At 42.8% G+C, this 19,266-nt stretch overlaps 1 protein-coding gene across 6 annotated transcripts in view; it reads right to left on the reverse strand.

Moving 5' to 3' along the window:
- The window catches only part of GRIP2 (glutamate receptor interacting protein 2), a 260,283-nt gene that overhangs the window by 11,703 nt on the left and 229,314 nt on the right, over window positions 1-19,266 (reverse strand). For 4 of the 6 annotated variants that reach the window (XM_063121401.1, XM_063121399.1, XM_063121402.1 and 1 more), the window contains exons 15-21: window positions 17,075-17,138; window positions 15,717-15,862; window positions 15,292-15,436; window positions 11,662-11,801; window positions 7,867-8,043; window positions 5,194-5,350; window positions 981-1,101 (exon numbers count right to left, since the gene is read on the reverse strand). In XM_063121401.1, coding sequence (XP_062977471.1) covers window positions 981-1,101; window positions 5,194-5,350; window positions 7,867-8,043; window positions 11,662-11,801; window positions 15,292-15,436; window positions 15,717-15,862; window positions 17,075-17,138 — 950 coding nt within the window. The other 2 variants (XM_063121400.1, XM_063121404.1) reach the window with 2 other exon arrangements.

Consider the following 19,266-nt stretch of genomic DNA (forward strand, 5'->3'; position numbering starts at 1 on the left):
GGGGAGGAAGGGGCACAAGAGGCAGATGACGTCAAGTGAGCATTGGTTATTTCTCGGTTGGACTACTGCAACCTTCTTCTCACTGGCCTTCCTTCTTCTCACATCAGTCCGTTGGTTTCTGTTCACCACTCTGCTGCTAAGATCATCTTCTTGGCTCGACGCTCTGACCATGTTACTCCACTTCTGAAATCTTTTCATTGGCTTCCAATTCACTTCAGAATCCAATATAAACTTCTCCTGTTGACCTACAAAGCTTTTCACTGTCTAGCTCCTTCCTATCTTTCCTCTCTCATCTCACACTATTGCCCTGCTCGTGCTCTTCGCTCCTCTGATGCCATGTTTCTCACCTGCCCAAGGGTCTTTACTTCCCTTGCTCAGCTTCGTCCATTTTCTTCTGCTGCCCCTTACGCCTGGAACGCTCTTCCAGAACATTTGAGAACTACAAGTTCAACCGCAGCTTTTAAAGCTCAGCTAAAAACTTTTCTTTTTCCTAAAGCTTTTAAGACTTGATTTTATTCTGACTTTTATACTGCCTGTTTGGTGCATTCCCTTCCCCTCCTTATTGTTTTATTATGATTTTATTAGAATGTAAGCCTATGCGGCAGGGTCTTGCTATTTACTGTTTTACTCTGTACAGCACCATGTACATTGATGGTGCTATATAAATATATAATAATAATAATAATAGTGAGGGACCTCTGAGGAATCTGTGAGTGCCCAGTAATAAATAAAACGCTCACTGGATGGAGCTTTAAGCTTCTAGTGAAGTTACCTTGAAAGCAAAACCATGATAAAGGCAGCCTGGACATTCTGATGACTCAAGGAAGGGAAAATATAAACCTGTGTGTTCAGCCCACCGTTGGTCCCTGCTCCCATCACAACTGGAGAGAGACAGCTCAAGAAGTACAAAGGGGAAAACTTACTAGGAGTGGTAGCAACGGATCAGCTAGACCACTTCTGCTTTCACAAGGTTAATTTACCTCAATCTCCCTCAAAAGTTCAGACTGGCCGCATGTTTCCAAGTCCTCCAAAGCTTCTCCAAAAACACGCCAAAAATTATCCTCATGTGCGGTCTCAAGGCCATTTTGGCGGTTGGGATATCTGTTGTAACGTAGGAACCAAAGATTGTCAGCACTCTTCTGGAGCGGGACGGAAGCCGCAAGGCTACAGCAAGTGGCTTGCCAGTAAAAGCAGAGACTTGGCAGAGTCTTCATATACAAAAGCAAACAATATGAACTTTTCAGGCAAGAAAGAGAGTCCAAATACAAAACCTCCATGCACTTTCACTAACGGGGCAAAAGTCCTTCGAAAGGAAGAATTAAATTGGTGTGGTAATGTCACGTTCAAAAGGGTAAATAAAAAATGCCTGTAGGAAGATTGTAGGTTTAGGAAGACGTTTTGGTGAAATAGAGAAGTAAAAGGAAAAAAAAAGGATGCATTATGGGTAAACCAGGAGCCTCAGAGACTGTTAGTACAAAGGCGGATGGGACAGAGTTCAGATCTGAGACACAGAACACCTGAGAAGAGAGAGAAAAACACAGAGGGTAACAGACGTGGTGAGAAAATGATAAATACATTAGGTCTCTGTGGGAATATATAATGTAGAAAAGATGTATATAAAATGATTTTCCCTAGACTAGGCAAGCAATTAAACACTGTCCATAATTATATACAGAGGATTGAACAGGACCTACACGCAGTCCATGCATGTCTCATCCCTCATCGTTATGGGTCAATAGTTGCAATACATCTAGTTTTAAATCTATTCTGTTGGTGTTTCCCATTAGCTGAGATCAGGAAAACATCTCTCCTGAAGTTGCTGAAAGAGATATTGTTGATACCCACCCCTCTCTTTGCAAAAAGTGGGCATATCAGTACTTCCCCAGCCCTCCCCCTATATAAGAACCAATTCCCCACATTGCACCTCACATGCCCAACGTTCCGTCACACTTTGGTGTGACCAAGATAGAGAAACCAGGATAGGGCTGTGCAGAAAAGAACCAGGCTTGATTCTCAATGGCTTGAGTTTCAATGTCTGTGTCCACTTGGGACAGGTAGTGGGTTCAGTCCCCACCTGAGTTGCATCCTCGAATGCATGGCATTATTTTCTCCCTTAAAAACTTAAGTAGTTGTCATTTGTTCCTTTGGGGGTGGGGCAGGGGAAGCAAAGCACTGCATGTACGGAAGGTAAAAACCTGTCCTCCGCCCCTGGCACTGGGTGGCCTGACCCTTTCTGACAGGTAGACCACAGAGTAGTGCAACATGTCCCCTTGCATGCAGGCAAACCTTCCTCACGATGGGCTTTTTGCTAGGGCTGGATTGTTTGTCAGTACTTAATTACTGAGTGCACAGCAGCCTTGCCTGCTTCTCATTCTCATGGGAGAGTCACTCGGTTTGATGTGACGGTGTCACCCCTTAGCTCGCTAAAGGTAAAACGGGAATTAAAAATGAACTCAAGTCATATGAAATGGTTTTGGAAATTCATGCCAAGGAAATGATTATTGTTTTCATGGGTCAACACTACAAAGAACTGTGACACAGACAGAGGGAATGTTGAGTTGAGGGTTGGGGTTTTGGATTTTATGCCGCTGCCTCCCCTTTCGCTCTTCCATCCTTACCCCCTTTCCCTCATCCCTTAGATGGAGAGTCGTTGGGTCCAAAATTGCCTTTGTTTTTATGTCTGTATGCCAACAGAATTCCACAGAAACGGAGGTAGCCCCGCTGCATGGCAAAGATTCTACAGTCAAAGCAGCCTGCAAGTCCTGTGGTCATCCACAGAACTTCCATACTGCACGACTGAGGCATGGAAGACAGAACCGTGACAGGAAGTTAGGACATTTCCAGATGGAGAATTGCAAAGGGATTAGCGCAAAGGGATTCGAGCCACTTGACAATTTCAAGCCACGTAAGGACAGTGCCAGACCCTGTGGGTCCAAACTGGAAAACTGGTGTGGCAGCACAGCCCAAACTTTAATGCAATTGGAACTTCTCTGCCACCCACCCAGGCAACTGTTTCATAACTGCTAATTTAGTGTAAAAACCAGCAAGAATCCACCCTCCAGATAGGGTTTAGGAGAAGATAATTCTAATGTGCTTCATTCTCATAATAATTGTAGCTGCATTTTTATTTCGGAAAAAAGATTTATACGTCTTAAGCCAATATTAGTTCATAAATCCAGTTCTACATCTAGGAGACTGTGCCTGCTTAAATGGGTCCAGGGGTGAAACCTATTGCGCCAGTGAAAGAGGCGGCTGGAAGGTACTTTTGGGTGGCACATCAACCAGGTGCAATTGTATACCTAGTAATAATTACCACACAGGCAAATAAAAAAAAAAGTAGAAGTATGCATCCTAAATTGTTATGTAGAAGTTTGCATCCTAAATTGCCTTTACACCACTGGTTATTAACACGTCCAGATATAAATTATATTTGAGTCAACACTCAAAGATCAAATGTGGACCACATATTAAAAATATTACTATTCCCCTCCAGTCATTTGAATGCCATTGTTAAGAGAATATCCCATGATAATAAAGCTAGAGTCTGGATAGTCAGAAAAGGCCAAACGTTGAATTCAAAATGTCAATGTCATTTTATTCAAACTAGAAAGCTACTTAAATACATGCACACTAATCAGAACAGGTCGTCATTCCACTTGGCCTTCTCATTATTTTCTCAAAATGCAGGTTACTATACTATATCTCTGTACTGTATTACTTTTGAATTCAGAAAAATGTAGATAGATTGGGATGTTTTCAGAAGAAATTCCTTTTATTGCTGCTTAAGCAGCTAACAGAATGATCCTACAGCCCCTAGATTGCATCTAAGGGGCCATGGGATAGTTCAGATTCTCAGATCCAAGGTTAGATACAGCACTTCAACCTCGGAGCTGAGAATCGGAGCTCCAACCCCCACTGCCCCAGCTTAGAATGAATCATAGTGGCTGTCTCTCCAACATCAGAAACTCAATCTCAGAGGGAGGCAGCATTTTGTGGGGAAGGGGAGGAGACTGGAGAGAACAGGATACAAATTATCCGAAGGCCTCTCCAACATCCTTCTGTTCCCCTCCAAAATGCTTTTTCGTAGACAGGCAGAAAAGCCCATTTAGTGAAAATGCAAAGTGGGTGGATGGGATGGTGAAGATCACATCCACACATCCACTGCTCTTCCCACCTTGCATAGAATTCCAACTTCGAGGCTTCCAATCATCACAGTAGAATTCCACCTTCAAAGGAGGATTGGTTGAAACACTACTAACAGGAAAATGTGGTCAAACTTCATACTGCATTAGCAACAGCAAACATATTTTTCAGACATCATTCAACCAATTGTGATCCTGGACGACTAGCTTCACCCATGGGAATCCTCACACATCAACTTTGCAAGGCAAATTCTTGCGGCTGGGTACTGCATTTGAAAGAACCAGCCAAAGAGATGTCTTGCTTTCAGTCCAGTCCTAACATCTTGCCATTGACATATGAGGGGCAGAAACAAGGGGAAAGAACTGCCTGTGCATCTAACAACACATGTTTTGGGGGACGGGTGTCTAGGGAACTTCATGGATGCAGTCACACTGAGAAAGACAGAACATAACAATTAACACATAAAATTTAACGTAACAGTAAAAAAATCCATTAATTCCAATCGCATCATGAAAAATATGTGTTTGTTTAATAATGAAAACCAGATCTTCATGATTTCAAGAGAATTATTGGATTCTGAATTGCGATATTTCTTCTTCTTAGTATTATTTATTTATATAGCACCATCAATGTACATATCTCTGAATGACTGCATCCACGAAGGCCCCCAGACTCCTGTTCCCTAAAACATGTGCTCTGAGATGCACAGGTATGACGTTGACAAAGACAAGATAGTTTCATACCCCTTGATGTTAACATACCGCAGTCATGTATTCACCAGGGCATTTCATTAATGCTGCATGTCAACATTCTGGTCAGAAAGACAACAGATGCTTTAATAGCCACCTGTGTCGACGCTGCTGATTATAAACACAGCTGCTATCAAATACCTAGTGGGAGGGGAAATACGTCTTTTTAATAGTCTTTCCTATTGCCAGTCAACAATCTCCATCATACATAAAACATGCATGCATGCCCCAGGCTTGTGATCAGTATGAATGCCCATTCATTTCCGCCCTTCCCCCTCATTTTCTTACACGCCTAGCATACCTGCTGGGCTTCTCCCAGTCATCCTCACTGAAACTGCCATCCATAAAGGGATAACTCTTCCTGGGGTCCCCAGGAGGTGTACTGCTTTTCTGCCTGCTGGATCGCCACTCATGTGGATGAAGAGCAATACCAACAGCCTGAGGTAAGTATGTACCTACTGGGATAGAATAGAGAGGAAAGACAAAGACGAGACCGATATTATTGTTTTTGTTTGGCTTTTTTTAAACACACACACACAGACGGATCCATCTAGAGGTAGAAAGGCAACCTGATGGCTACGTCAATTGACTGTCAAAACCGGTCTCCATTTCTGGTTAGATGACCAGATTACTTAAATCTCGTGTCATCTTGAGGGCTTCCAGTGCATCAAAAGTTGAGATAAGAAAGACAGAAAGGCACTGGGAGTTTCCCCATCTGTTCAGACTTAAAGAGGAGGTGGAACTGCTTTTCTTCCAATTTCCAGGCTGATCAACAGTGCTCAGTTCTTTAAAAAGTTTGATAACTGCTGAGAGATGGACTTCTCACCAATGGAAAAAGGTCTCAGTGAGAAGCTAGCAGGACTGATGCTGTGAAAACTAAAACAGGGCAGTGTTGGTTGACTTGTTTTCCTCACAGTGGAAAGGACTGGACTGCAGAGTGATACTCCCAAGAACCCTTTAACAAACACCAGGGGGGCTTCCAGCAGAGGCTCTTATGCCCCCCCCCGCCCTGAAAACAATGAGGGGGGGGGGAGACAACAGACACCCTCATCTTCCATTCACAGCCCACGTTTTCCTGTCACTTTCCCCATCTTTTTTCCTCCTACAATGGAAAACCCATTAAGGTAAGAAACAGGCAGAAATGCTGCACACCGCCTTCTGATCGATAGAAGCCCTCCATCTGGAAGCACCCCAGATTCCCCTGGGTCTGGTCACGGGTGTACTCCCCAGGTGCTGAAGACAACCTGAAAGGACTAAGTGAGGTGAGCTTCGCAAAACCAGCCAGGGAAGCAAGGGTTCATTCAGAAGATTAAAAACAACTGGGGCCTGTCAGCAAGCAGGCCCAAGTTACTCAGACATTAAGTTATTTAGACTCAGAGCAGGGTCCAAAGGCTTGCTCTTAGCAATGTTTCAGTATTAACATTGCAAAAAGATGTATTTTTAGAACATTGCTTGTGGTTGCTTTTGTTATACCTCTAAACTGCTTCTGAGGAATAATCACCCCCATCACCAGCCCTAAATGATACTACTAATTCTAGAGAAACCTAAATGTGTATATTTACTGTCCAATCAGAGGTAACGGCAAAACACTGCACTATTTGCAAGGTGAACATAAGCACAAAGCAGCCTTCCTATAGATGTGCTGGTCTGCAACTCCCATAGTTCCCAGCCATGGTGGCTGGGAATTATGGGAGTTGTAGTCCAACACATCTGAACACTGCCACATTGGAGAAGGCTGACATAAAATAAATCCGGCTGGATTAGACTGTTAAATCTGGCATCCTGTTTCTAACAGTGGCCAACCAAATGTTTCCAAGAAGTACACAAGAGGAAATGAAGGCAGCAGCAGCCCCCAACCCCCACCAGCACCTGGCAGGCAGAGGTAAGCTGCTTTTGAACATGGAGCTTTAATTTCACAATCATGACAAATAGCCACTGATAGACCTCTTCTTCATGAATTTGACTTTTAAAGCAATGACCAGGTTTGGACAACACAGCATGGCTCGGTGTTGGCTTCGGGCCGCCTCGACCTCTGCCCAAACCACCTCAAATCCAGTTCAGAAGGGTCCAAATCACCCTGATCCGCTTCAGATTTGGGGTTCGGATCCGAGGCAGTGCCAGCCCTAGTGCAAACAATCCCAGTCTAAGCCAGTAGTTCTCAATACATCTTGTGGCACTCAGTTCTGCAAATTAATTACGTGTTTGGTAAAATGTACTCTCTTTTGTCTACCTTAAACCTACTCCCAATCAATTTCAATGGGTGACACCAAGTTGTAGAACTGAGAGATCAGGAAAACATTTTCTCCACCCACTTTCTCCACACCACAAGTAATGATAACAATCTCTATCGTGTCTGCACTTTTTCTACAAGTGAAAAAGGCCCAAACATCTGTAGCCTTTTCTAAAGGTCTAAACCCTTGATCATTTCAGTTGCTCCTTTCTGCACCTTTCCCAGTTCTGTGACATCTGTTTTGGGATGCAACAGAACTGCACACAGAATTGCAGATGTGGCCACATGACAGATCACTACAAAGACATTGGGGGATTCCACACGTCGTACTGAGGGCGCTTCCATGCGCCCCCAGTGCGCACCCAAAGCGATCGTGTAGCTTGCCTGGAAGAGAGGAGGAAGAGGCGTCCTTGCCGCCGCCGCCACCCACCTACCTCCTCGCCGGCCCTCAGTACGACATGTGGAACCCCCCATTATGAGACTGGTGTCCTCAACATGGAATTTGCCTCTTTTATGGTAGCTGCATGCTGAGTTGCTGCTTTAATTGAACTCCTGCATTCATGCAGTCCTTACTCTCTGTGAAGTCAGCACAGATTAACGCAATTCAGATTCATAAAATTTTTAAAAAAGCAATCTGTGTAGCAGGCAGTTTAGTCTCTCAGAGAATTCTTGTGATAAAAGCTGGGCACTTCATCTGTGAAATCTTTGCACTCATACAACAACGGAACAGGTGGGCCAACTCACCCTGGCTTCCATAGCCTGCGTCAATGCCAGAACCATCCCAGGATTCCATAGCACTGTCCACACTAGGAATTGTGGTGGAATAGATCTCAGAGAGCTTACTAGTTTTCTGAGAATCAGTCAAGTCATCATCGGGGTCGCTGACTTCATTCATACTCCCAGACTTTTGGGGATAAGTCCCTGGGACCAAAAAGAAAGGTAGACAGATATGCACAAAATGTTACAGAGACATATTCCCAGACATAGCAGCTTGCTGTCTTTATATGATATACAAAGCCCCATCACATCTAGGTCGAAACACGCTGCTCCCGTTGCTTCTCTGTCGCCACTCTGACGTCACTTCCTAAAAACAGGAAGTAATAGGCCCATTCAGTCTGATAGGAGAAAGTAGCAACCAGACTTTTTCTGGGGGGAGTTGTGGCGCAACGAAGGCCAGAATGGGGGGAAGATGTGTGAGAGGCAGATGACGTCGTGTGAGCAATCCGTGAGTGCCCAGTAATGAGTGTGCAGTAAAACACTCATCGGATGGAGCTTACAGTTGTAGCCACCAGCTAATGGTGCATAGGTTTCATGAGGTTCAGGATCAATATTGTATCTTCAGAGAATATAGGGCCTGAAGTAGTGGGTCAAGTGTTCCCTTAGCCCCGTAGCAAGAAGAAAGTGCCTTTCCTGCCACATCATCCTGGGGGGGATCTACACTACAGCTTTAAAGCACTTTATAACAGTTTTGACAACTGTTGGAGCCCAGGACACACTGCATATACAGTTTTCAAAACGTTTCAAAGTGCTTTAAAGCGCTTTAAAAGCAATAGTGTAGATCCCCCCCCTGTAAGCTTTTTTGGAGCATAGGAGCTTCAAGCTGCATCAGCCATAACTGAAACTAAGGATTTTCTACACATAAAAACACACATTGACACTGTCAGAGTGTGATCTTAAGCACCTTTGCTCGCAAGTAAGTCCCACTAAAATCAATTAGAGACTTATTTCCAAGCAAATGGTTTTTGGATTTAGCGGTAGCAAAGTGATTTATTCTTTACCGAACATTTAAACCATCATCATCTAGACAATTTGCTCTTTCACCTTAGAACATCTCCTGAGATAAAGACTGTTCTTTAAAGAAGAAGAAGAAGAAGAAGAATCTATAATCTCCCAAAATCAGGACGGATGAAATTGCTTATAATGACTAACTCGAAATAGCTCTGGAATTCCAATTTTGGATACCTCACACCTAAAATGATCAATGGGAATTAAATTCTCCCTTCCACAGTCATTTTGATGCATGGATTGCATCCTGAAAGTACCCCCAAATAGCTTCTGTAAGAAAAAAAAATGTTATGAAGACTGGCCATCCATATCCTTTCTTAGGGAAACATCTGTGAATGGCTCAGGATGTTCCACAATAGCTGAGGGGCGCAGAGAAGTTCTTCTAGAATAGGGGAAGGACACTTCTCAAAGGACAACTGAGCAAAAGGTGGGCCTTGAGGTCTCTGTGTGTGACAAAAATGACAGTTTTTAGGGAAACAGAAAGAGTTGGAGTTGGAGATTGGAAGGCATCTTGGGGTGCTGGAACTTTGGGGATCTGAAGTGGGGCAGTGTATCTGCTGGCTGCTAGGAATGCTATACAGCTTCCCTCCACCTGTGCTTTACTTGTATATTTGTGAAGAATATATCTATATCTATATCTATTTATCTATCAATCTCATAAGTCTCAAGTGATCTCTCCTCCAAAAGGAAGCTAAAACTGGGGAGCACAGCCTTGGGATTTCCTTAGAGATGGCATAACAATAGGTTTTGTACTGTGGAACAGTGATTTCAAGGCCTGCACATGGTCATTTATTTTAGTGGTGGATTCCACTTTCAGCCACTTCTGATTTTCAACTGGTTCTGGGAAGACCAGAGGCCTTTTGCACTTAGTGTGGGACTGGAGAAAGGTGTGTGTGTGATTGATATATATATATATATATATATATATATATATATATATATATAGCTATCTTGCAATAAAATTCCTTATCAGGGAACCTTTTACCAATGAGAGCCACATTCACAGAGCAGGGAGGGAAGTGATTGGGGGCTGCATTGTGAAGATGAGTGGGGCCAATAAAAAAGTGGGCAGCCCAAATGCACCCACCCACACCCACACCCATCACACCCACCCACCCATACATACATAAACACCAAATTCTCACACCACGCTCCACATTCTCCCCCCCACCCCAACACACACTCTTTCTCTCTCACACAGACCATTTCCATTCTGTGTTGTGTAGCAGACTTCTCTCTTCACAGAAGCAAGGAGAAAGAGCATCCCCTTTCTCTGTGGTCAGAACATATCATTTCTATTTTGGGTCATGAGGCAGGGAGCCTCCTCTCCTCAGCATGCAGCACTGAAATGGAGTGAGCTCCCTCTTATTTATTATTTCATTTACATTTATATACCGCCCCATAGCCGAAGCTCTCTGGGCGGTTTACAAAAGTTAAAAACAGTGAACATTAAAAAATATACAGAAATTTATATTTGTTATATCCCTGCTGCTCTTGTGCTCCCCAAGTGGTGGGGCTTCAGGGAGGAGGTGGAGACTTTGATGAGACTCAGCTGGCCATAGGAGGAGGCCTGGCAGATCACATCCAGCCTGCAGCCCAGTGGTTCCCCATTGTGGGGATAAAAATACTTAAAGCAGATCAGAGGTGAGGGAAGCATTTTATTCTTGCATGAATAAAACAGGACAAAGAAGCCATAGGAAAAGGAACTGACACCAGAGGGAAAGCCAGGCTTTGGGCAAGCCAGAGATCTAATTTATCAACGACTAAGAAAGAAAGTGGGAAGGATTGCACTGGTAAAGTCCTCTATGCTGAAAGACTGAACAAGTGAGGCAGGAAAATGGATATGGTTTAAAACTAATGGTCCCTGCAAGCGGGAGAATTAAATTGCATGGATACTCTGTCAGTTGTCTTCATTAAAGCAAAGAACTGAAGGGCAGAGACCTATTCCCCTGTCTTAAACTTGAAGATCAGTCAAGATTCGAAAGTGAACTCCTTTCAAGGCATTGCTTGGGATCCTTGGTCTGGCAAGAGAGGCTGCTGCAGCATCCACATTTCAGAGGAAAGGGACTCCGCAGAGTCACAGAGTCTGATGTGTGATGTTTGACTGACAGGTGGTTGGCAGCAAAAGAGGCCTATTGAGTTTTTCTCCAACTGGCTTTTCAGCAATTCTTTTAGAAATGTAATGCTGCATCAAAGTGGAGCTGCGTGAACAGAATTAAGGAAAGAGTGAAATGTGTGCAAAGAAGAAGAAAAAAAGAACATTCCACATTGGCAGTTCTTTATATTATAGGGTTGCAAATTGTTGTTTTATTAAAAGAAGAGACATATAGCTCAAAGCCTAGTCAGCTTTTTACATCAGAATTTCAAGCAAATGCTTGAGATTACATCTGTCAATGATTCACCGGCTGCTCTTTGCCTTTCCCATCTCGTTTAAAAGAGGTCTCCCAAGGAAACGATCATTTCCCTCTAATCTAGTAATCCTACATTTTGTTGCCATTAACAGCAACTGCAGTTTTAGCACCGTAGAAAGGAAATGTCATCATCATGTATTTAATTCTTGGCTTTATATTTTGAAAGGTTCCCCTAACATTCTATTATTGAACTGACTTTACCATCTCAGCAAGCACACCTGTATTCGCCACCCACCTGCACCCCAAATCATGCCTCTTCTTCATCACACTGATCTACACTCATTTTGGCTCTAGGTGAAATGCCGTTTTTAGAGAGAAGTGAGCTAAAAGAGTCAGAACTTACTTTCAGTTTGCTTCTTGATCTTCAGAGTTACCGTCTCTCCAGCCATTTGGAGTAGATGAATGGCTTCACTCAGTGGCTTCCCCTTAAGGCTTACATTATTAATAGCTAATATCCGGTCTCCTACATGGATGGCTCCAGTTCTAAAGAGCAAGTAAAGAAAACTGCAGCTGTTGTGCAAGGCAGTAATTTTATTTTAAAGTCAAGAATTAGTCCCAAATAAGCCTATTTCACTGGTACTTAAAGATGTCCATGTTCAGTGAGTTGATGCACGTATGAGAAGAGATAAAAGTATTGTAGTCATCAGAAGGAATACAGCAAAACAAATACATAACTATGTACAGATTAGCAGTCATTCATTCAATTCCAATGATTTACTATAGGAATACAAGCTCTGCTCCATATGCATAATCACACACACACACTCAAGGAACTACAACGGCTGGCCCATTAATTTCAATGGAAACAAAAAATGGACCTGTAGGTATGTGCATACACATTCTACTTCCTAAATTGAAATATCTTCCTGCTTGTTCATCCCCGGCTGATGGCTGGTTAGCCACTGTGTGAACAGTGGCCCATTCACGTGGCCCATTCAGTGGGCGGGAAATGGCGGAACATTCCGTTTTTAAAAAAACAACCCAGATTTACCAGGGTCTAATTTGTGATGGAAAGAAGGCCAGAAGGAGCATGAGATGCAGGCATTGTCAAAAGGACCCGCGAACATCCATAGGTGGGCAGTAGTGAGAAACAAAACAACACAGGTTGCCTCAGCCAATCAGATTAAATGCAAGTGAGGTCAAATGAAGTTGAAGGCAGTGATGTCAAAAGGTGTGTGTGTATGTGAGAAATGTTGCCAAAACAGGAGACAGAGTGACAAAAAGCAGGAACAAAACATGGAATGTTCAGTGAGGAAAGAATTTTTCCTGTCATTTGCCTGGCCATATTGTATTAGTTGATTTTGAAGGGAAAATACAAATTACGGAATGAAGAATATGCCTTGTCTATAATTATGAATGTATACTCCCGCTCCCCATGAGTACTATAAAACAAAATGTCACAAAACATACAACACAGTGAGAATTGTATACAGAGCAGGGGTTGGCAACATGGGGTCCTCTTATCCCTACCTCTTAATTTACAACATAGTAGCCTAAAAAGGCTCACTTTCCCCCCTTTAACATGTAAAGAAAACAAGCTGAGTTTGCCACTGAAATTCAGCGATGCGACTGCAAACAAGGCTGAAACCCCCCAGCCCTGACAGGGCAATGATGTCAGGGTGCAGGGCTGTGGCCCCTGGTGGGTTCCAGGGGTGAAGTGGGGAGGAGGAATTGACCCCAGATGTTGCTTAGCCCTGATACAGGGTGTTCCTTAGTGCAGTGAGCCTTCAAGTAAATGGATTTTGCTTGATAAAAGCCAGCCAGAATTTAGCAGTTCATCTACTAGGGAGCAGTGCCTTTATATGGCTCCTAAGGGGCTGCAGATTGGGACTACAATAATAAAGGTTGCTTTGGTATCAGTTTGGTACAAACTGATTCCTTGTCCAACTCCACATTCTATCACCCAGCACATGATTGGAGCCCAGCTGTGGTTTGTATCCCAATGGATACAATAAAGAAAACTCATGTCATATTTTTCTTTATATCACAGTTATTCTTTTGAGCTAGCGACAGCTGCAACAGGCATTCAGTTCTATGCATGTGATCAATTGCAATGCTGAGTTCAGGCGTTACCCTATTTCTTTGATTCTAAGACACACTTTTTTCCCCATATAAACATCTCTAAAAATGGGGTGCGTCTTAGAATCGTGGGTGGGTCTTAGTTTTTTTGTCTCTGTTGGTGGTACTGAAATTAGTGTGCATCTTACAATTGATGGTGTCTTACAATCGAAGAAATACGGTAGTTAAATACAGAGAGACACAAGAACAAAGAAGTTACACAAGTGAGACTAATACTGTTTTATAGCCAGGCTCCGATGGCTTGCTGAACTCTGTTGGATAGCAACATCAGAAAACAGTGCTCCCTTCCATTGTGGTTTGACTGTTCTATCTGTCAGGGATGACAGAATCTTTAAGAATCTATATCTTATTGTATCTTTTTATCAGAACAGGCTGTCCTACCTTTTCCGTTACACTGCCTTTTGTGGACAAATTGCTTTTGCTAACATCTCTCACAAACAAAAGGATAGACTATTTTTAGGTACAGAAGACAAAAAGCATAGCACACAGTCATGCAATCGGTGTTCCACATCTTGTTTGATGGCAGTTCATTAGGATATAAATTCAGGTACTTCATATTTGAGGCTTTTTCTTGTTCTGAATCAGTTCATTGATTTCCAAACTATCCACTAGGGGTCACTATGGTGTTACTCAAATATCAAAGCAAAAAACACACACATGAAGATTCCCAAAGGGTAGGCTTGAGACAGCGCACTCACTCAACACAGTCCTGGGCTGAAGTATTTGGCTCAGCTATTTTCATCACATTTAGAGATGAGGCGAGGCAAGTTGTGCGTGTGTATGAAAATCCTTCCTGGAGACTGATTAATCTTTTGTGGGGCGGGGTGAGGGGAAGAGTCACATCACTTACAGGGGTGGTTGTACTTACTTTTTGACAGGGTGGCTAAATATTCATTCATTTATTTCTTTTTTAAACGGGGGTGGCAGATGTCTTCCCCCATTCCACAAAGAATGTCCCTGGAAATTATGCTACATCTTCACATGTCATCGTTTCCATAGGCATTCTGGCTTAGAAATGCAACATGATTACCTTGAAGAACCAAGCCAGTGCCTGAAGTGGTGGGGAGTCTTTTGTTCAGTCAACACTGCCCCTCCACACCTCACAACAAACCCTCAGTCACCCTGAAATGTAAGTACAGTCCCCAAAAGTGGTGTGACTCCCACCTACCCCAAGTCACCAATGCTCTCTCCCTATCTTCACAGGGATGAAGGTCCTGCAAAGGTAGGAAGGGGTGTGTATGTTTGTGTGTGAAAGAGTGAGTGAGAGAGAGAGAGAGAGCGCTCCTTCATCTCATTCCCTTACCATGGCTCTAGTTTCTGCTTCTCTTCCGCTTCTGCAACAAGCTGTAATTACATGAGGAAGAGAGCAGCGACTATGTGGCTTGTACAGCCTCAATGCAGTTGAATAGGACAGTGCCCTCTAGTGGGCATTTTATAGTGCCACTCTGCCTGCACACAGCAGGAAAACCTGACAAATATCGATATATCCCAGAAGAGTTGGTTTTTCTTAGGTTTTATTTTTAGTGCTAAAACCAGAAAATGGAGCGGGAGACGCACAGGAGGCAGATGGTGTCGTCAGAATGGCCTGTGAACAATTGTGAGTGGCCAGTGATGAGCATGCTATAAAATGCTCATTTAAAGACGCTGTGTGTGTATATTGGGATGTGGCGAAATTCTGCTCAGTCCCAACAGTGGATGATTGTAATGCTGCCTGGTTAGTGGGCTGCCAGACTGCCACTCTTACAGGTGGCCCACCCCTGCTGTAAATGCACAACAAAATGGTTGACCTCTTACTCAGCTCCCATATAGTTCAATGGGACATGAGCAGGAGAATGTCCTTGTGGCTTATGCCTGTGGTATCCACCTGCCCATTAGGATACAAATTGTAACTCACCTTTCTGCCAGCCCTCGTTTCGTCAAGCCTGAAATGACTATTGGGTCAAAAGGTTCCTCCGTCCCTGAAATAGTTATTCCTAGGGGTCCACCATATCTCTTCAACTCCACTGTGTAGATAATAGCTCCAGACGTTTCTTGTTCATCTGTTAGAAGAAAGCAAGATGCTAAATAATGACTGTAGAAGCCATCCGGATGGGTGTCAAAACTCATACTATTTCTCAGCAAAATATTAAGTAACTTTTAAGCCTTTACATCCCTTTACAGGAACCTAGGTGTACACCAAAGAAGGCATGTAAGCACATGTACTAATTAACTGAATAGTGGTTCTCAGTTTGTCTGCCAGCCTTTTTACAATTGGAGAATGTTATTAATGTAGTCTGATAACTTGATTCCCGGGGGTGGGGGGGGGGAAGAGGGTTGTACCAGAATTGTCCTCATCCTTCCTGATCTTCAATTTGACAAGTTCTTCACACTGCTTTAAAATTTGCACCGCATCTTCCATTGAGCAATTGTCGAGTCGGATATTATCAATGGCTAACAGCTTGTCTCCGGGCTCTAAGGTGCCAGTCCTAGGTACAAAGGAAAAATAGTCCTGTGTTGAACATGTTCCAGATAGCGGTAAAAAATTGTTTAAGAGCTGCTGCAATTTTGCTGGCAGTATAATGACTCTTCTATACAAGAATAATGACTGAAAACACAAGATGGGAAATAAATAGTTCCATGTGGAAAAGGCTCAGGATAACTAAAAGCAGCTGCAAAAAAACACCTCATTTTCAGCAGCTATTCCCCAACTGCTGAAAAGTTAGACATATTTTCAATGTCTCAGGTTGAGTACCTTAAGCAACTGAGAAAATCCTGGAATTTCACATTATATTGTGGCCTCTGTTCAGAAGTAAAAGTCTGGTGGTAACAACCCACTTTATGAATTACATTTCCAATTTTTATCATATACCACAACAAGGCAAAAGAACATCAGGTGCTGGTTGCCCTAGCCACTGGTACAGGGGAGTGTAACTTGTTGTAGGCTAAAACATCTGGAGAGCCACATGTTGCCCATCCTGCACAAGTGGTGCATCATCCAGAGATGTCACAAGAACATGGGCCACTGCAGACATAGTCAGAGAGCAACCTCTATGTTTTGCATGTTGCAAAGAACATAAGAAGAGCCATGTTGGATCAGACCAAGGGTCTATCTAGTCTAGCATTCTGTTCACACATATAACATATTTTTACATACCGACAGCAGTGCTTATATGGGAATCAGTTACCCTTAAGAAGACGTCCATATCTCTACAAAATGCTAATTTACTATAGCCTATGCTGTACTTCAGTTAGATGTACTTCTATGCGGAAAAACATGAAAACATCTGTGAACTTCAAGACAAATAGAAAATGCTGGGAGGTATGATTCTTTAATCTTGAATTCTGGGAAGGGTCCATATTTCAGTGGTAGGGCACATCCTTTGCATGCAGAAGGTCTAGGTTCAATCCCCAACATCTCCAGCTGAAAAGATCTTGGATGGTATATCTGGGAAAGGTGCCTGCTCACAAGCTTGGAGAACCACTGCTAGTCAGAGCAGACAATGGCGGACCAGATGGATCAATGGCCTGACCCAGCGTACGGCAGCTTCATATGAACTAATTGGGTTCATCTACACATCTGGATTTAGTTTCCCTACTAAACATGGGAGGGGGGAGCAGCAGATCTTAACCTTCAACAGACCCATTCGTACATAATTTAAACATAATTTAATAAGCAAGGAATGAGGTGCATCACTCACCTGTGTGCTACACTCCCCTTCTTGATATCAGAGATAATTAAAGGCTCCCCAGACTTTCTGCTTGCTGTTTTGAAGGAGAGGCATGCAGTCAAAAATCAATCAAGACATCTAGAGTCGACAGAATCATCTTAAGCACTATACTACACAACCATTACAAAGTAGGAGTCATTCCATTACACTTGCCTTTGCAATTTAAAACTTAATAAGAGATTGCTACTGAGAACTAATAATGTGTAGCCTAAAATTTATTAAGCACAGGCATTGTTAGGCATTTTAGGACTTGCATGCAAGAGCATATTTTTGCACCCTTCCCCACAAAAGGAGATTAAACTCTGGATGTTTAATGTGCCATGTTGATGATTACAATATGATATGGAATGCAACTTCTTGAAGAAACAGAATATTCATCGCTGTGTATTTCATTGTTCTCTAAGATAAGTGTGTCTCATATGCACACAAATGGACTGGACAATGATGGGGAGGAAGTGAAGGGTGATTAGAAAAACTAGTTTGGGGAAGCAAAGGGATAGCAATGACCCTTTTATTCAGGTAGCAAGGATTTAATCCAAACTACATAGGAGATTAATATACTGTGACTGAAACTTGGGTGAGTGAATGGGGTAATAGGAAATATTTTGGAAGGAGCACCTGCTGACCTTCAGAGTCATGAGGGTGGTGGGTGATGCAGCCTTCTATGGCAACAGCATCCAGTGAAGGCTAGTGGTTCAGATGTCAGGGGTCCGGTGAATCCGCTCCGGGTTTCAATCAAAACCAGTCAGACTGCTTTGCACCTTGGATAGCTCCTTTAGAGTTCTGGCTGGTTCTGACTGAAACCCAGAGCGGATTCACCGGTCCACTGACATTGGAGCCATCACCCTCTACTGACTGCATCACAACTGACAGGGACCCCATCAGGATGGTAGATGAAAGGTTCCAAGCAGGAATGGACTTCCCTTGTCATGGACCATCTCTGGAGAAAATGTTACTGTTGCTGGGTGGGAAAAGGGGAGGAAGCAGATCTGTACACAGTTCCACATGTTGAGCATACAAGAAAATGCTGTACTTATAGACAACAGTACAAAAAAATCCCCAAGAGTCTAGTTTCCTGTCAGGAAGCCCTTCTCTTCATTAATGGCATTTGAAAGCTGGCAGGCTAGATATCTGATATCTCTTTAAAACAAATTCTAAGTCCACCCTGTTGTATGAGCTTCTGAATGCAGGGCGATTTCACAGAAGAAGTAGTATATGGGGAGATAGCAAAAAACCCATTCCAAAGCTTTTCAAATTCATCTTATGGCTTTCTTCTTCCTACTTGAACAAACTCGCCTCAATGTAATAATGTAAAAATATCACCAGTCAATACCCCTACAGAATCCCATCCGTCATAATTATGTCCTCAGTAGACAGTAGCAGTGGGAGAAGTGGGCAGGAAGGGACGAATAGGTTTGAAGTTAAGGACAAATACTCCATCGACATTCATCACTAAGCTTTCAAATCCTGATGTAACATTGTAGAAGTGCTGGCAAAACACATGATCATCTAAGCAGCATAGAGCTAAATATGACAGGTGCAGATTCTCATTGAATTTATAGTGCTCTGGTGTAGATTAAGGGTGCTTGAGGATTTCATTCAGTCCACATTTTAAAGCAAAGAGACCTGATCCATGCCTCCCAGACAACTGTGCGGACTGGAAGACAGTTATCATTTGGATTGCATGCTTCTCTGGATTTTGCAATCCAGCTCTTGGCTCAAAAAACAAACAAACTAAAATACATATTAAAATGTTTATTTTAGGATAAAATACAGTTAGAATGTGTATTTTGTGAAAATATGTTCAAAATAAGTATTTAAATACTTTAAAAACAATAACAATCTGACCTTAATGTGTAAACAGGATAGAATTGAAACGGGATTTATGTGTGAACATTTGCAAAATTAACACAGACTAGAAATAGACTTAAATTCTTAATCCCTAGATATTCTAGTTCCAAAAAGAGGTGGCCCTGCTGATTATGGAAGTTTAACATGGGCATAATTCGTTTCATTCCCTTCTAAAATAGATGGAAGGATTGCGCTCCTACATCTATGTGTTTCAAAAGGAAACATAGCTCTGTACAACAGGTGCATTTGGGTACCACTCCCCCAGGATGTGTGGACCTAGGAAGCAGAGGAAAGGCCAGGCAGGAATTTCT

The sequence above is a fragment of the Elgaria multicarinata genome, chromosome 3, assembly GCF_023053635.1.
Source record: "Elgaria multicarinata webbii isolate HBS135686 ecotype San Diego chromosome 3, rElgMul1.1.pri, whole genome shotgun sequence".
Lineage (NCBI taxonomy): Eukaryota > Metazoa > Chordata > Lepidosauria > Squamata > Anguidae > Elgaria > Elgaria multicarinata.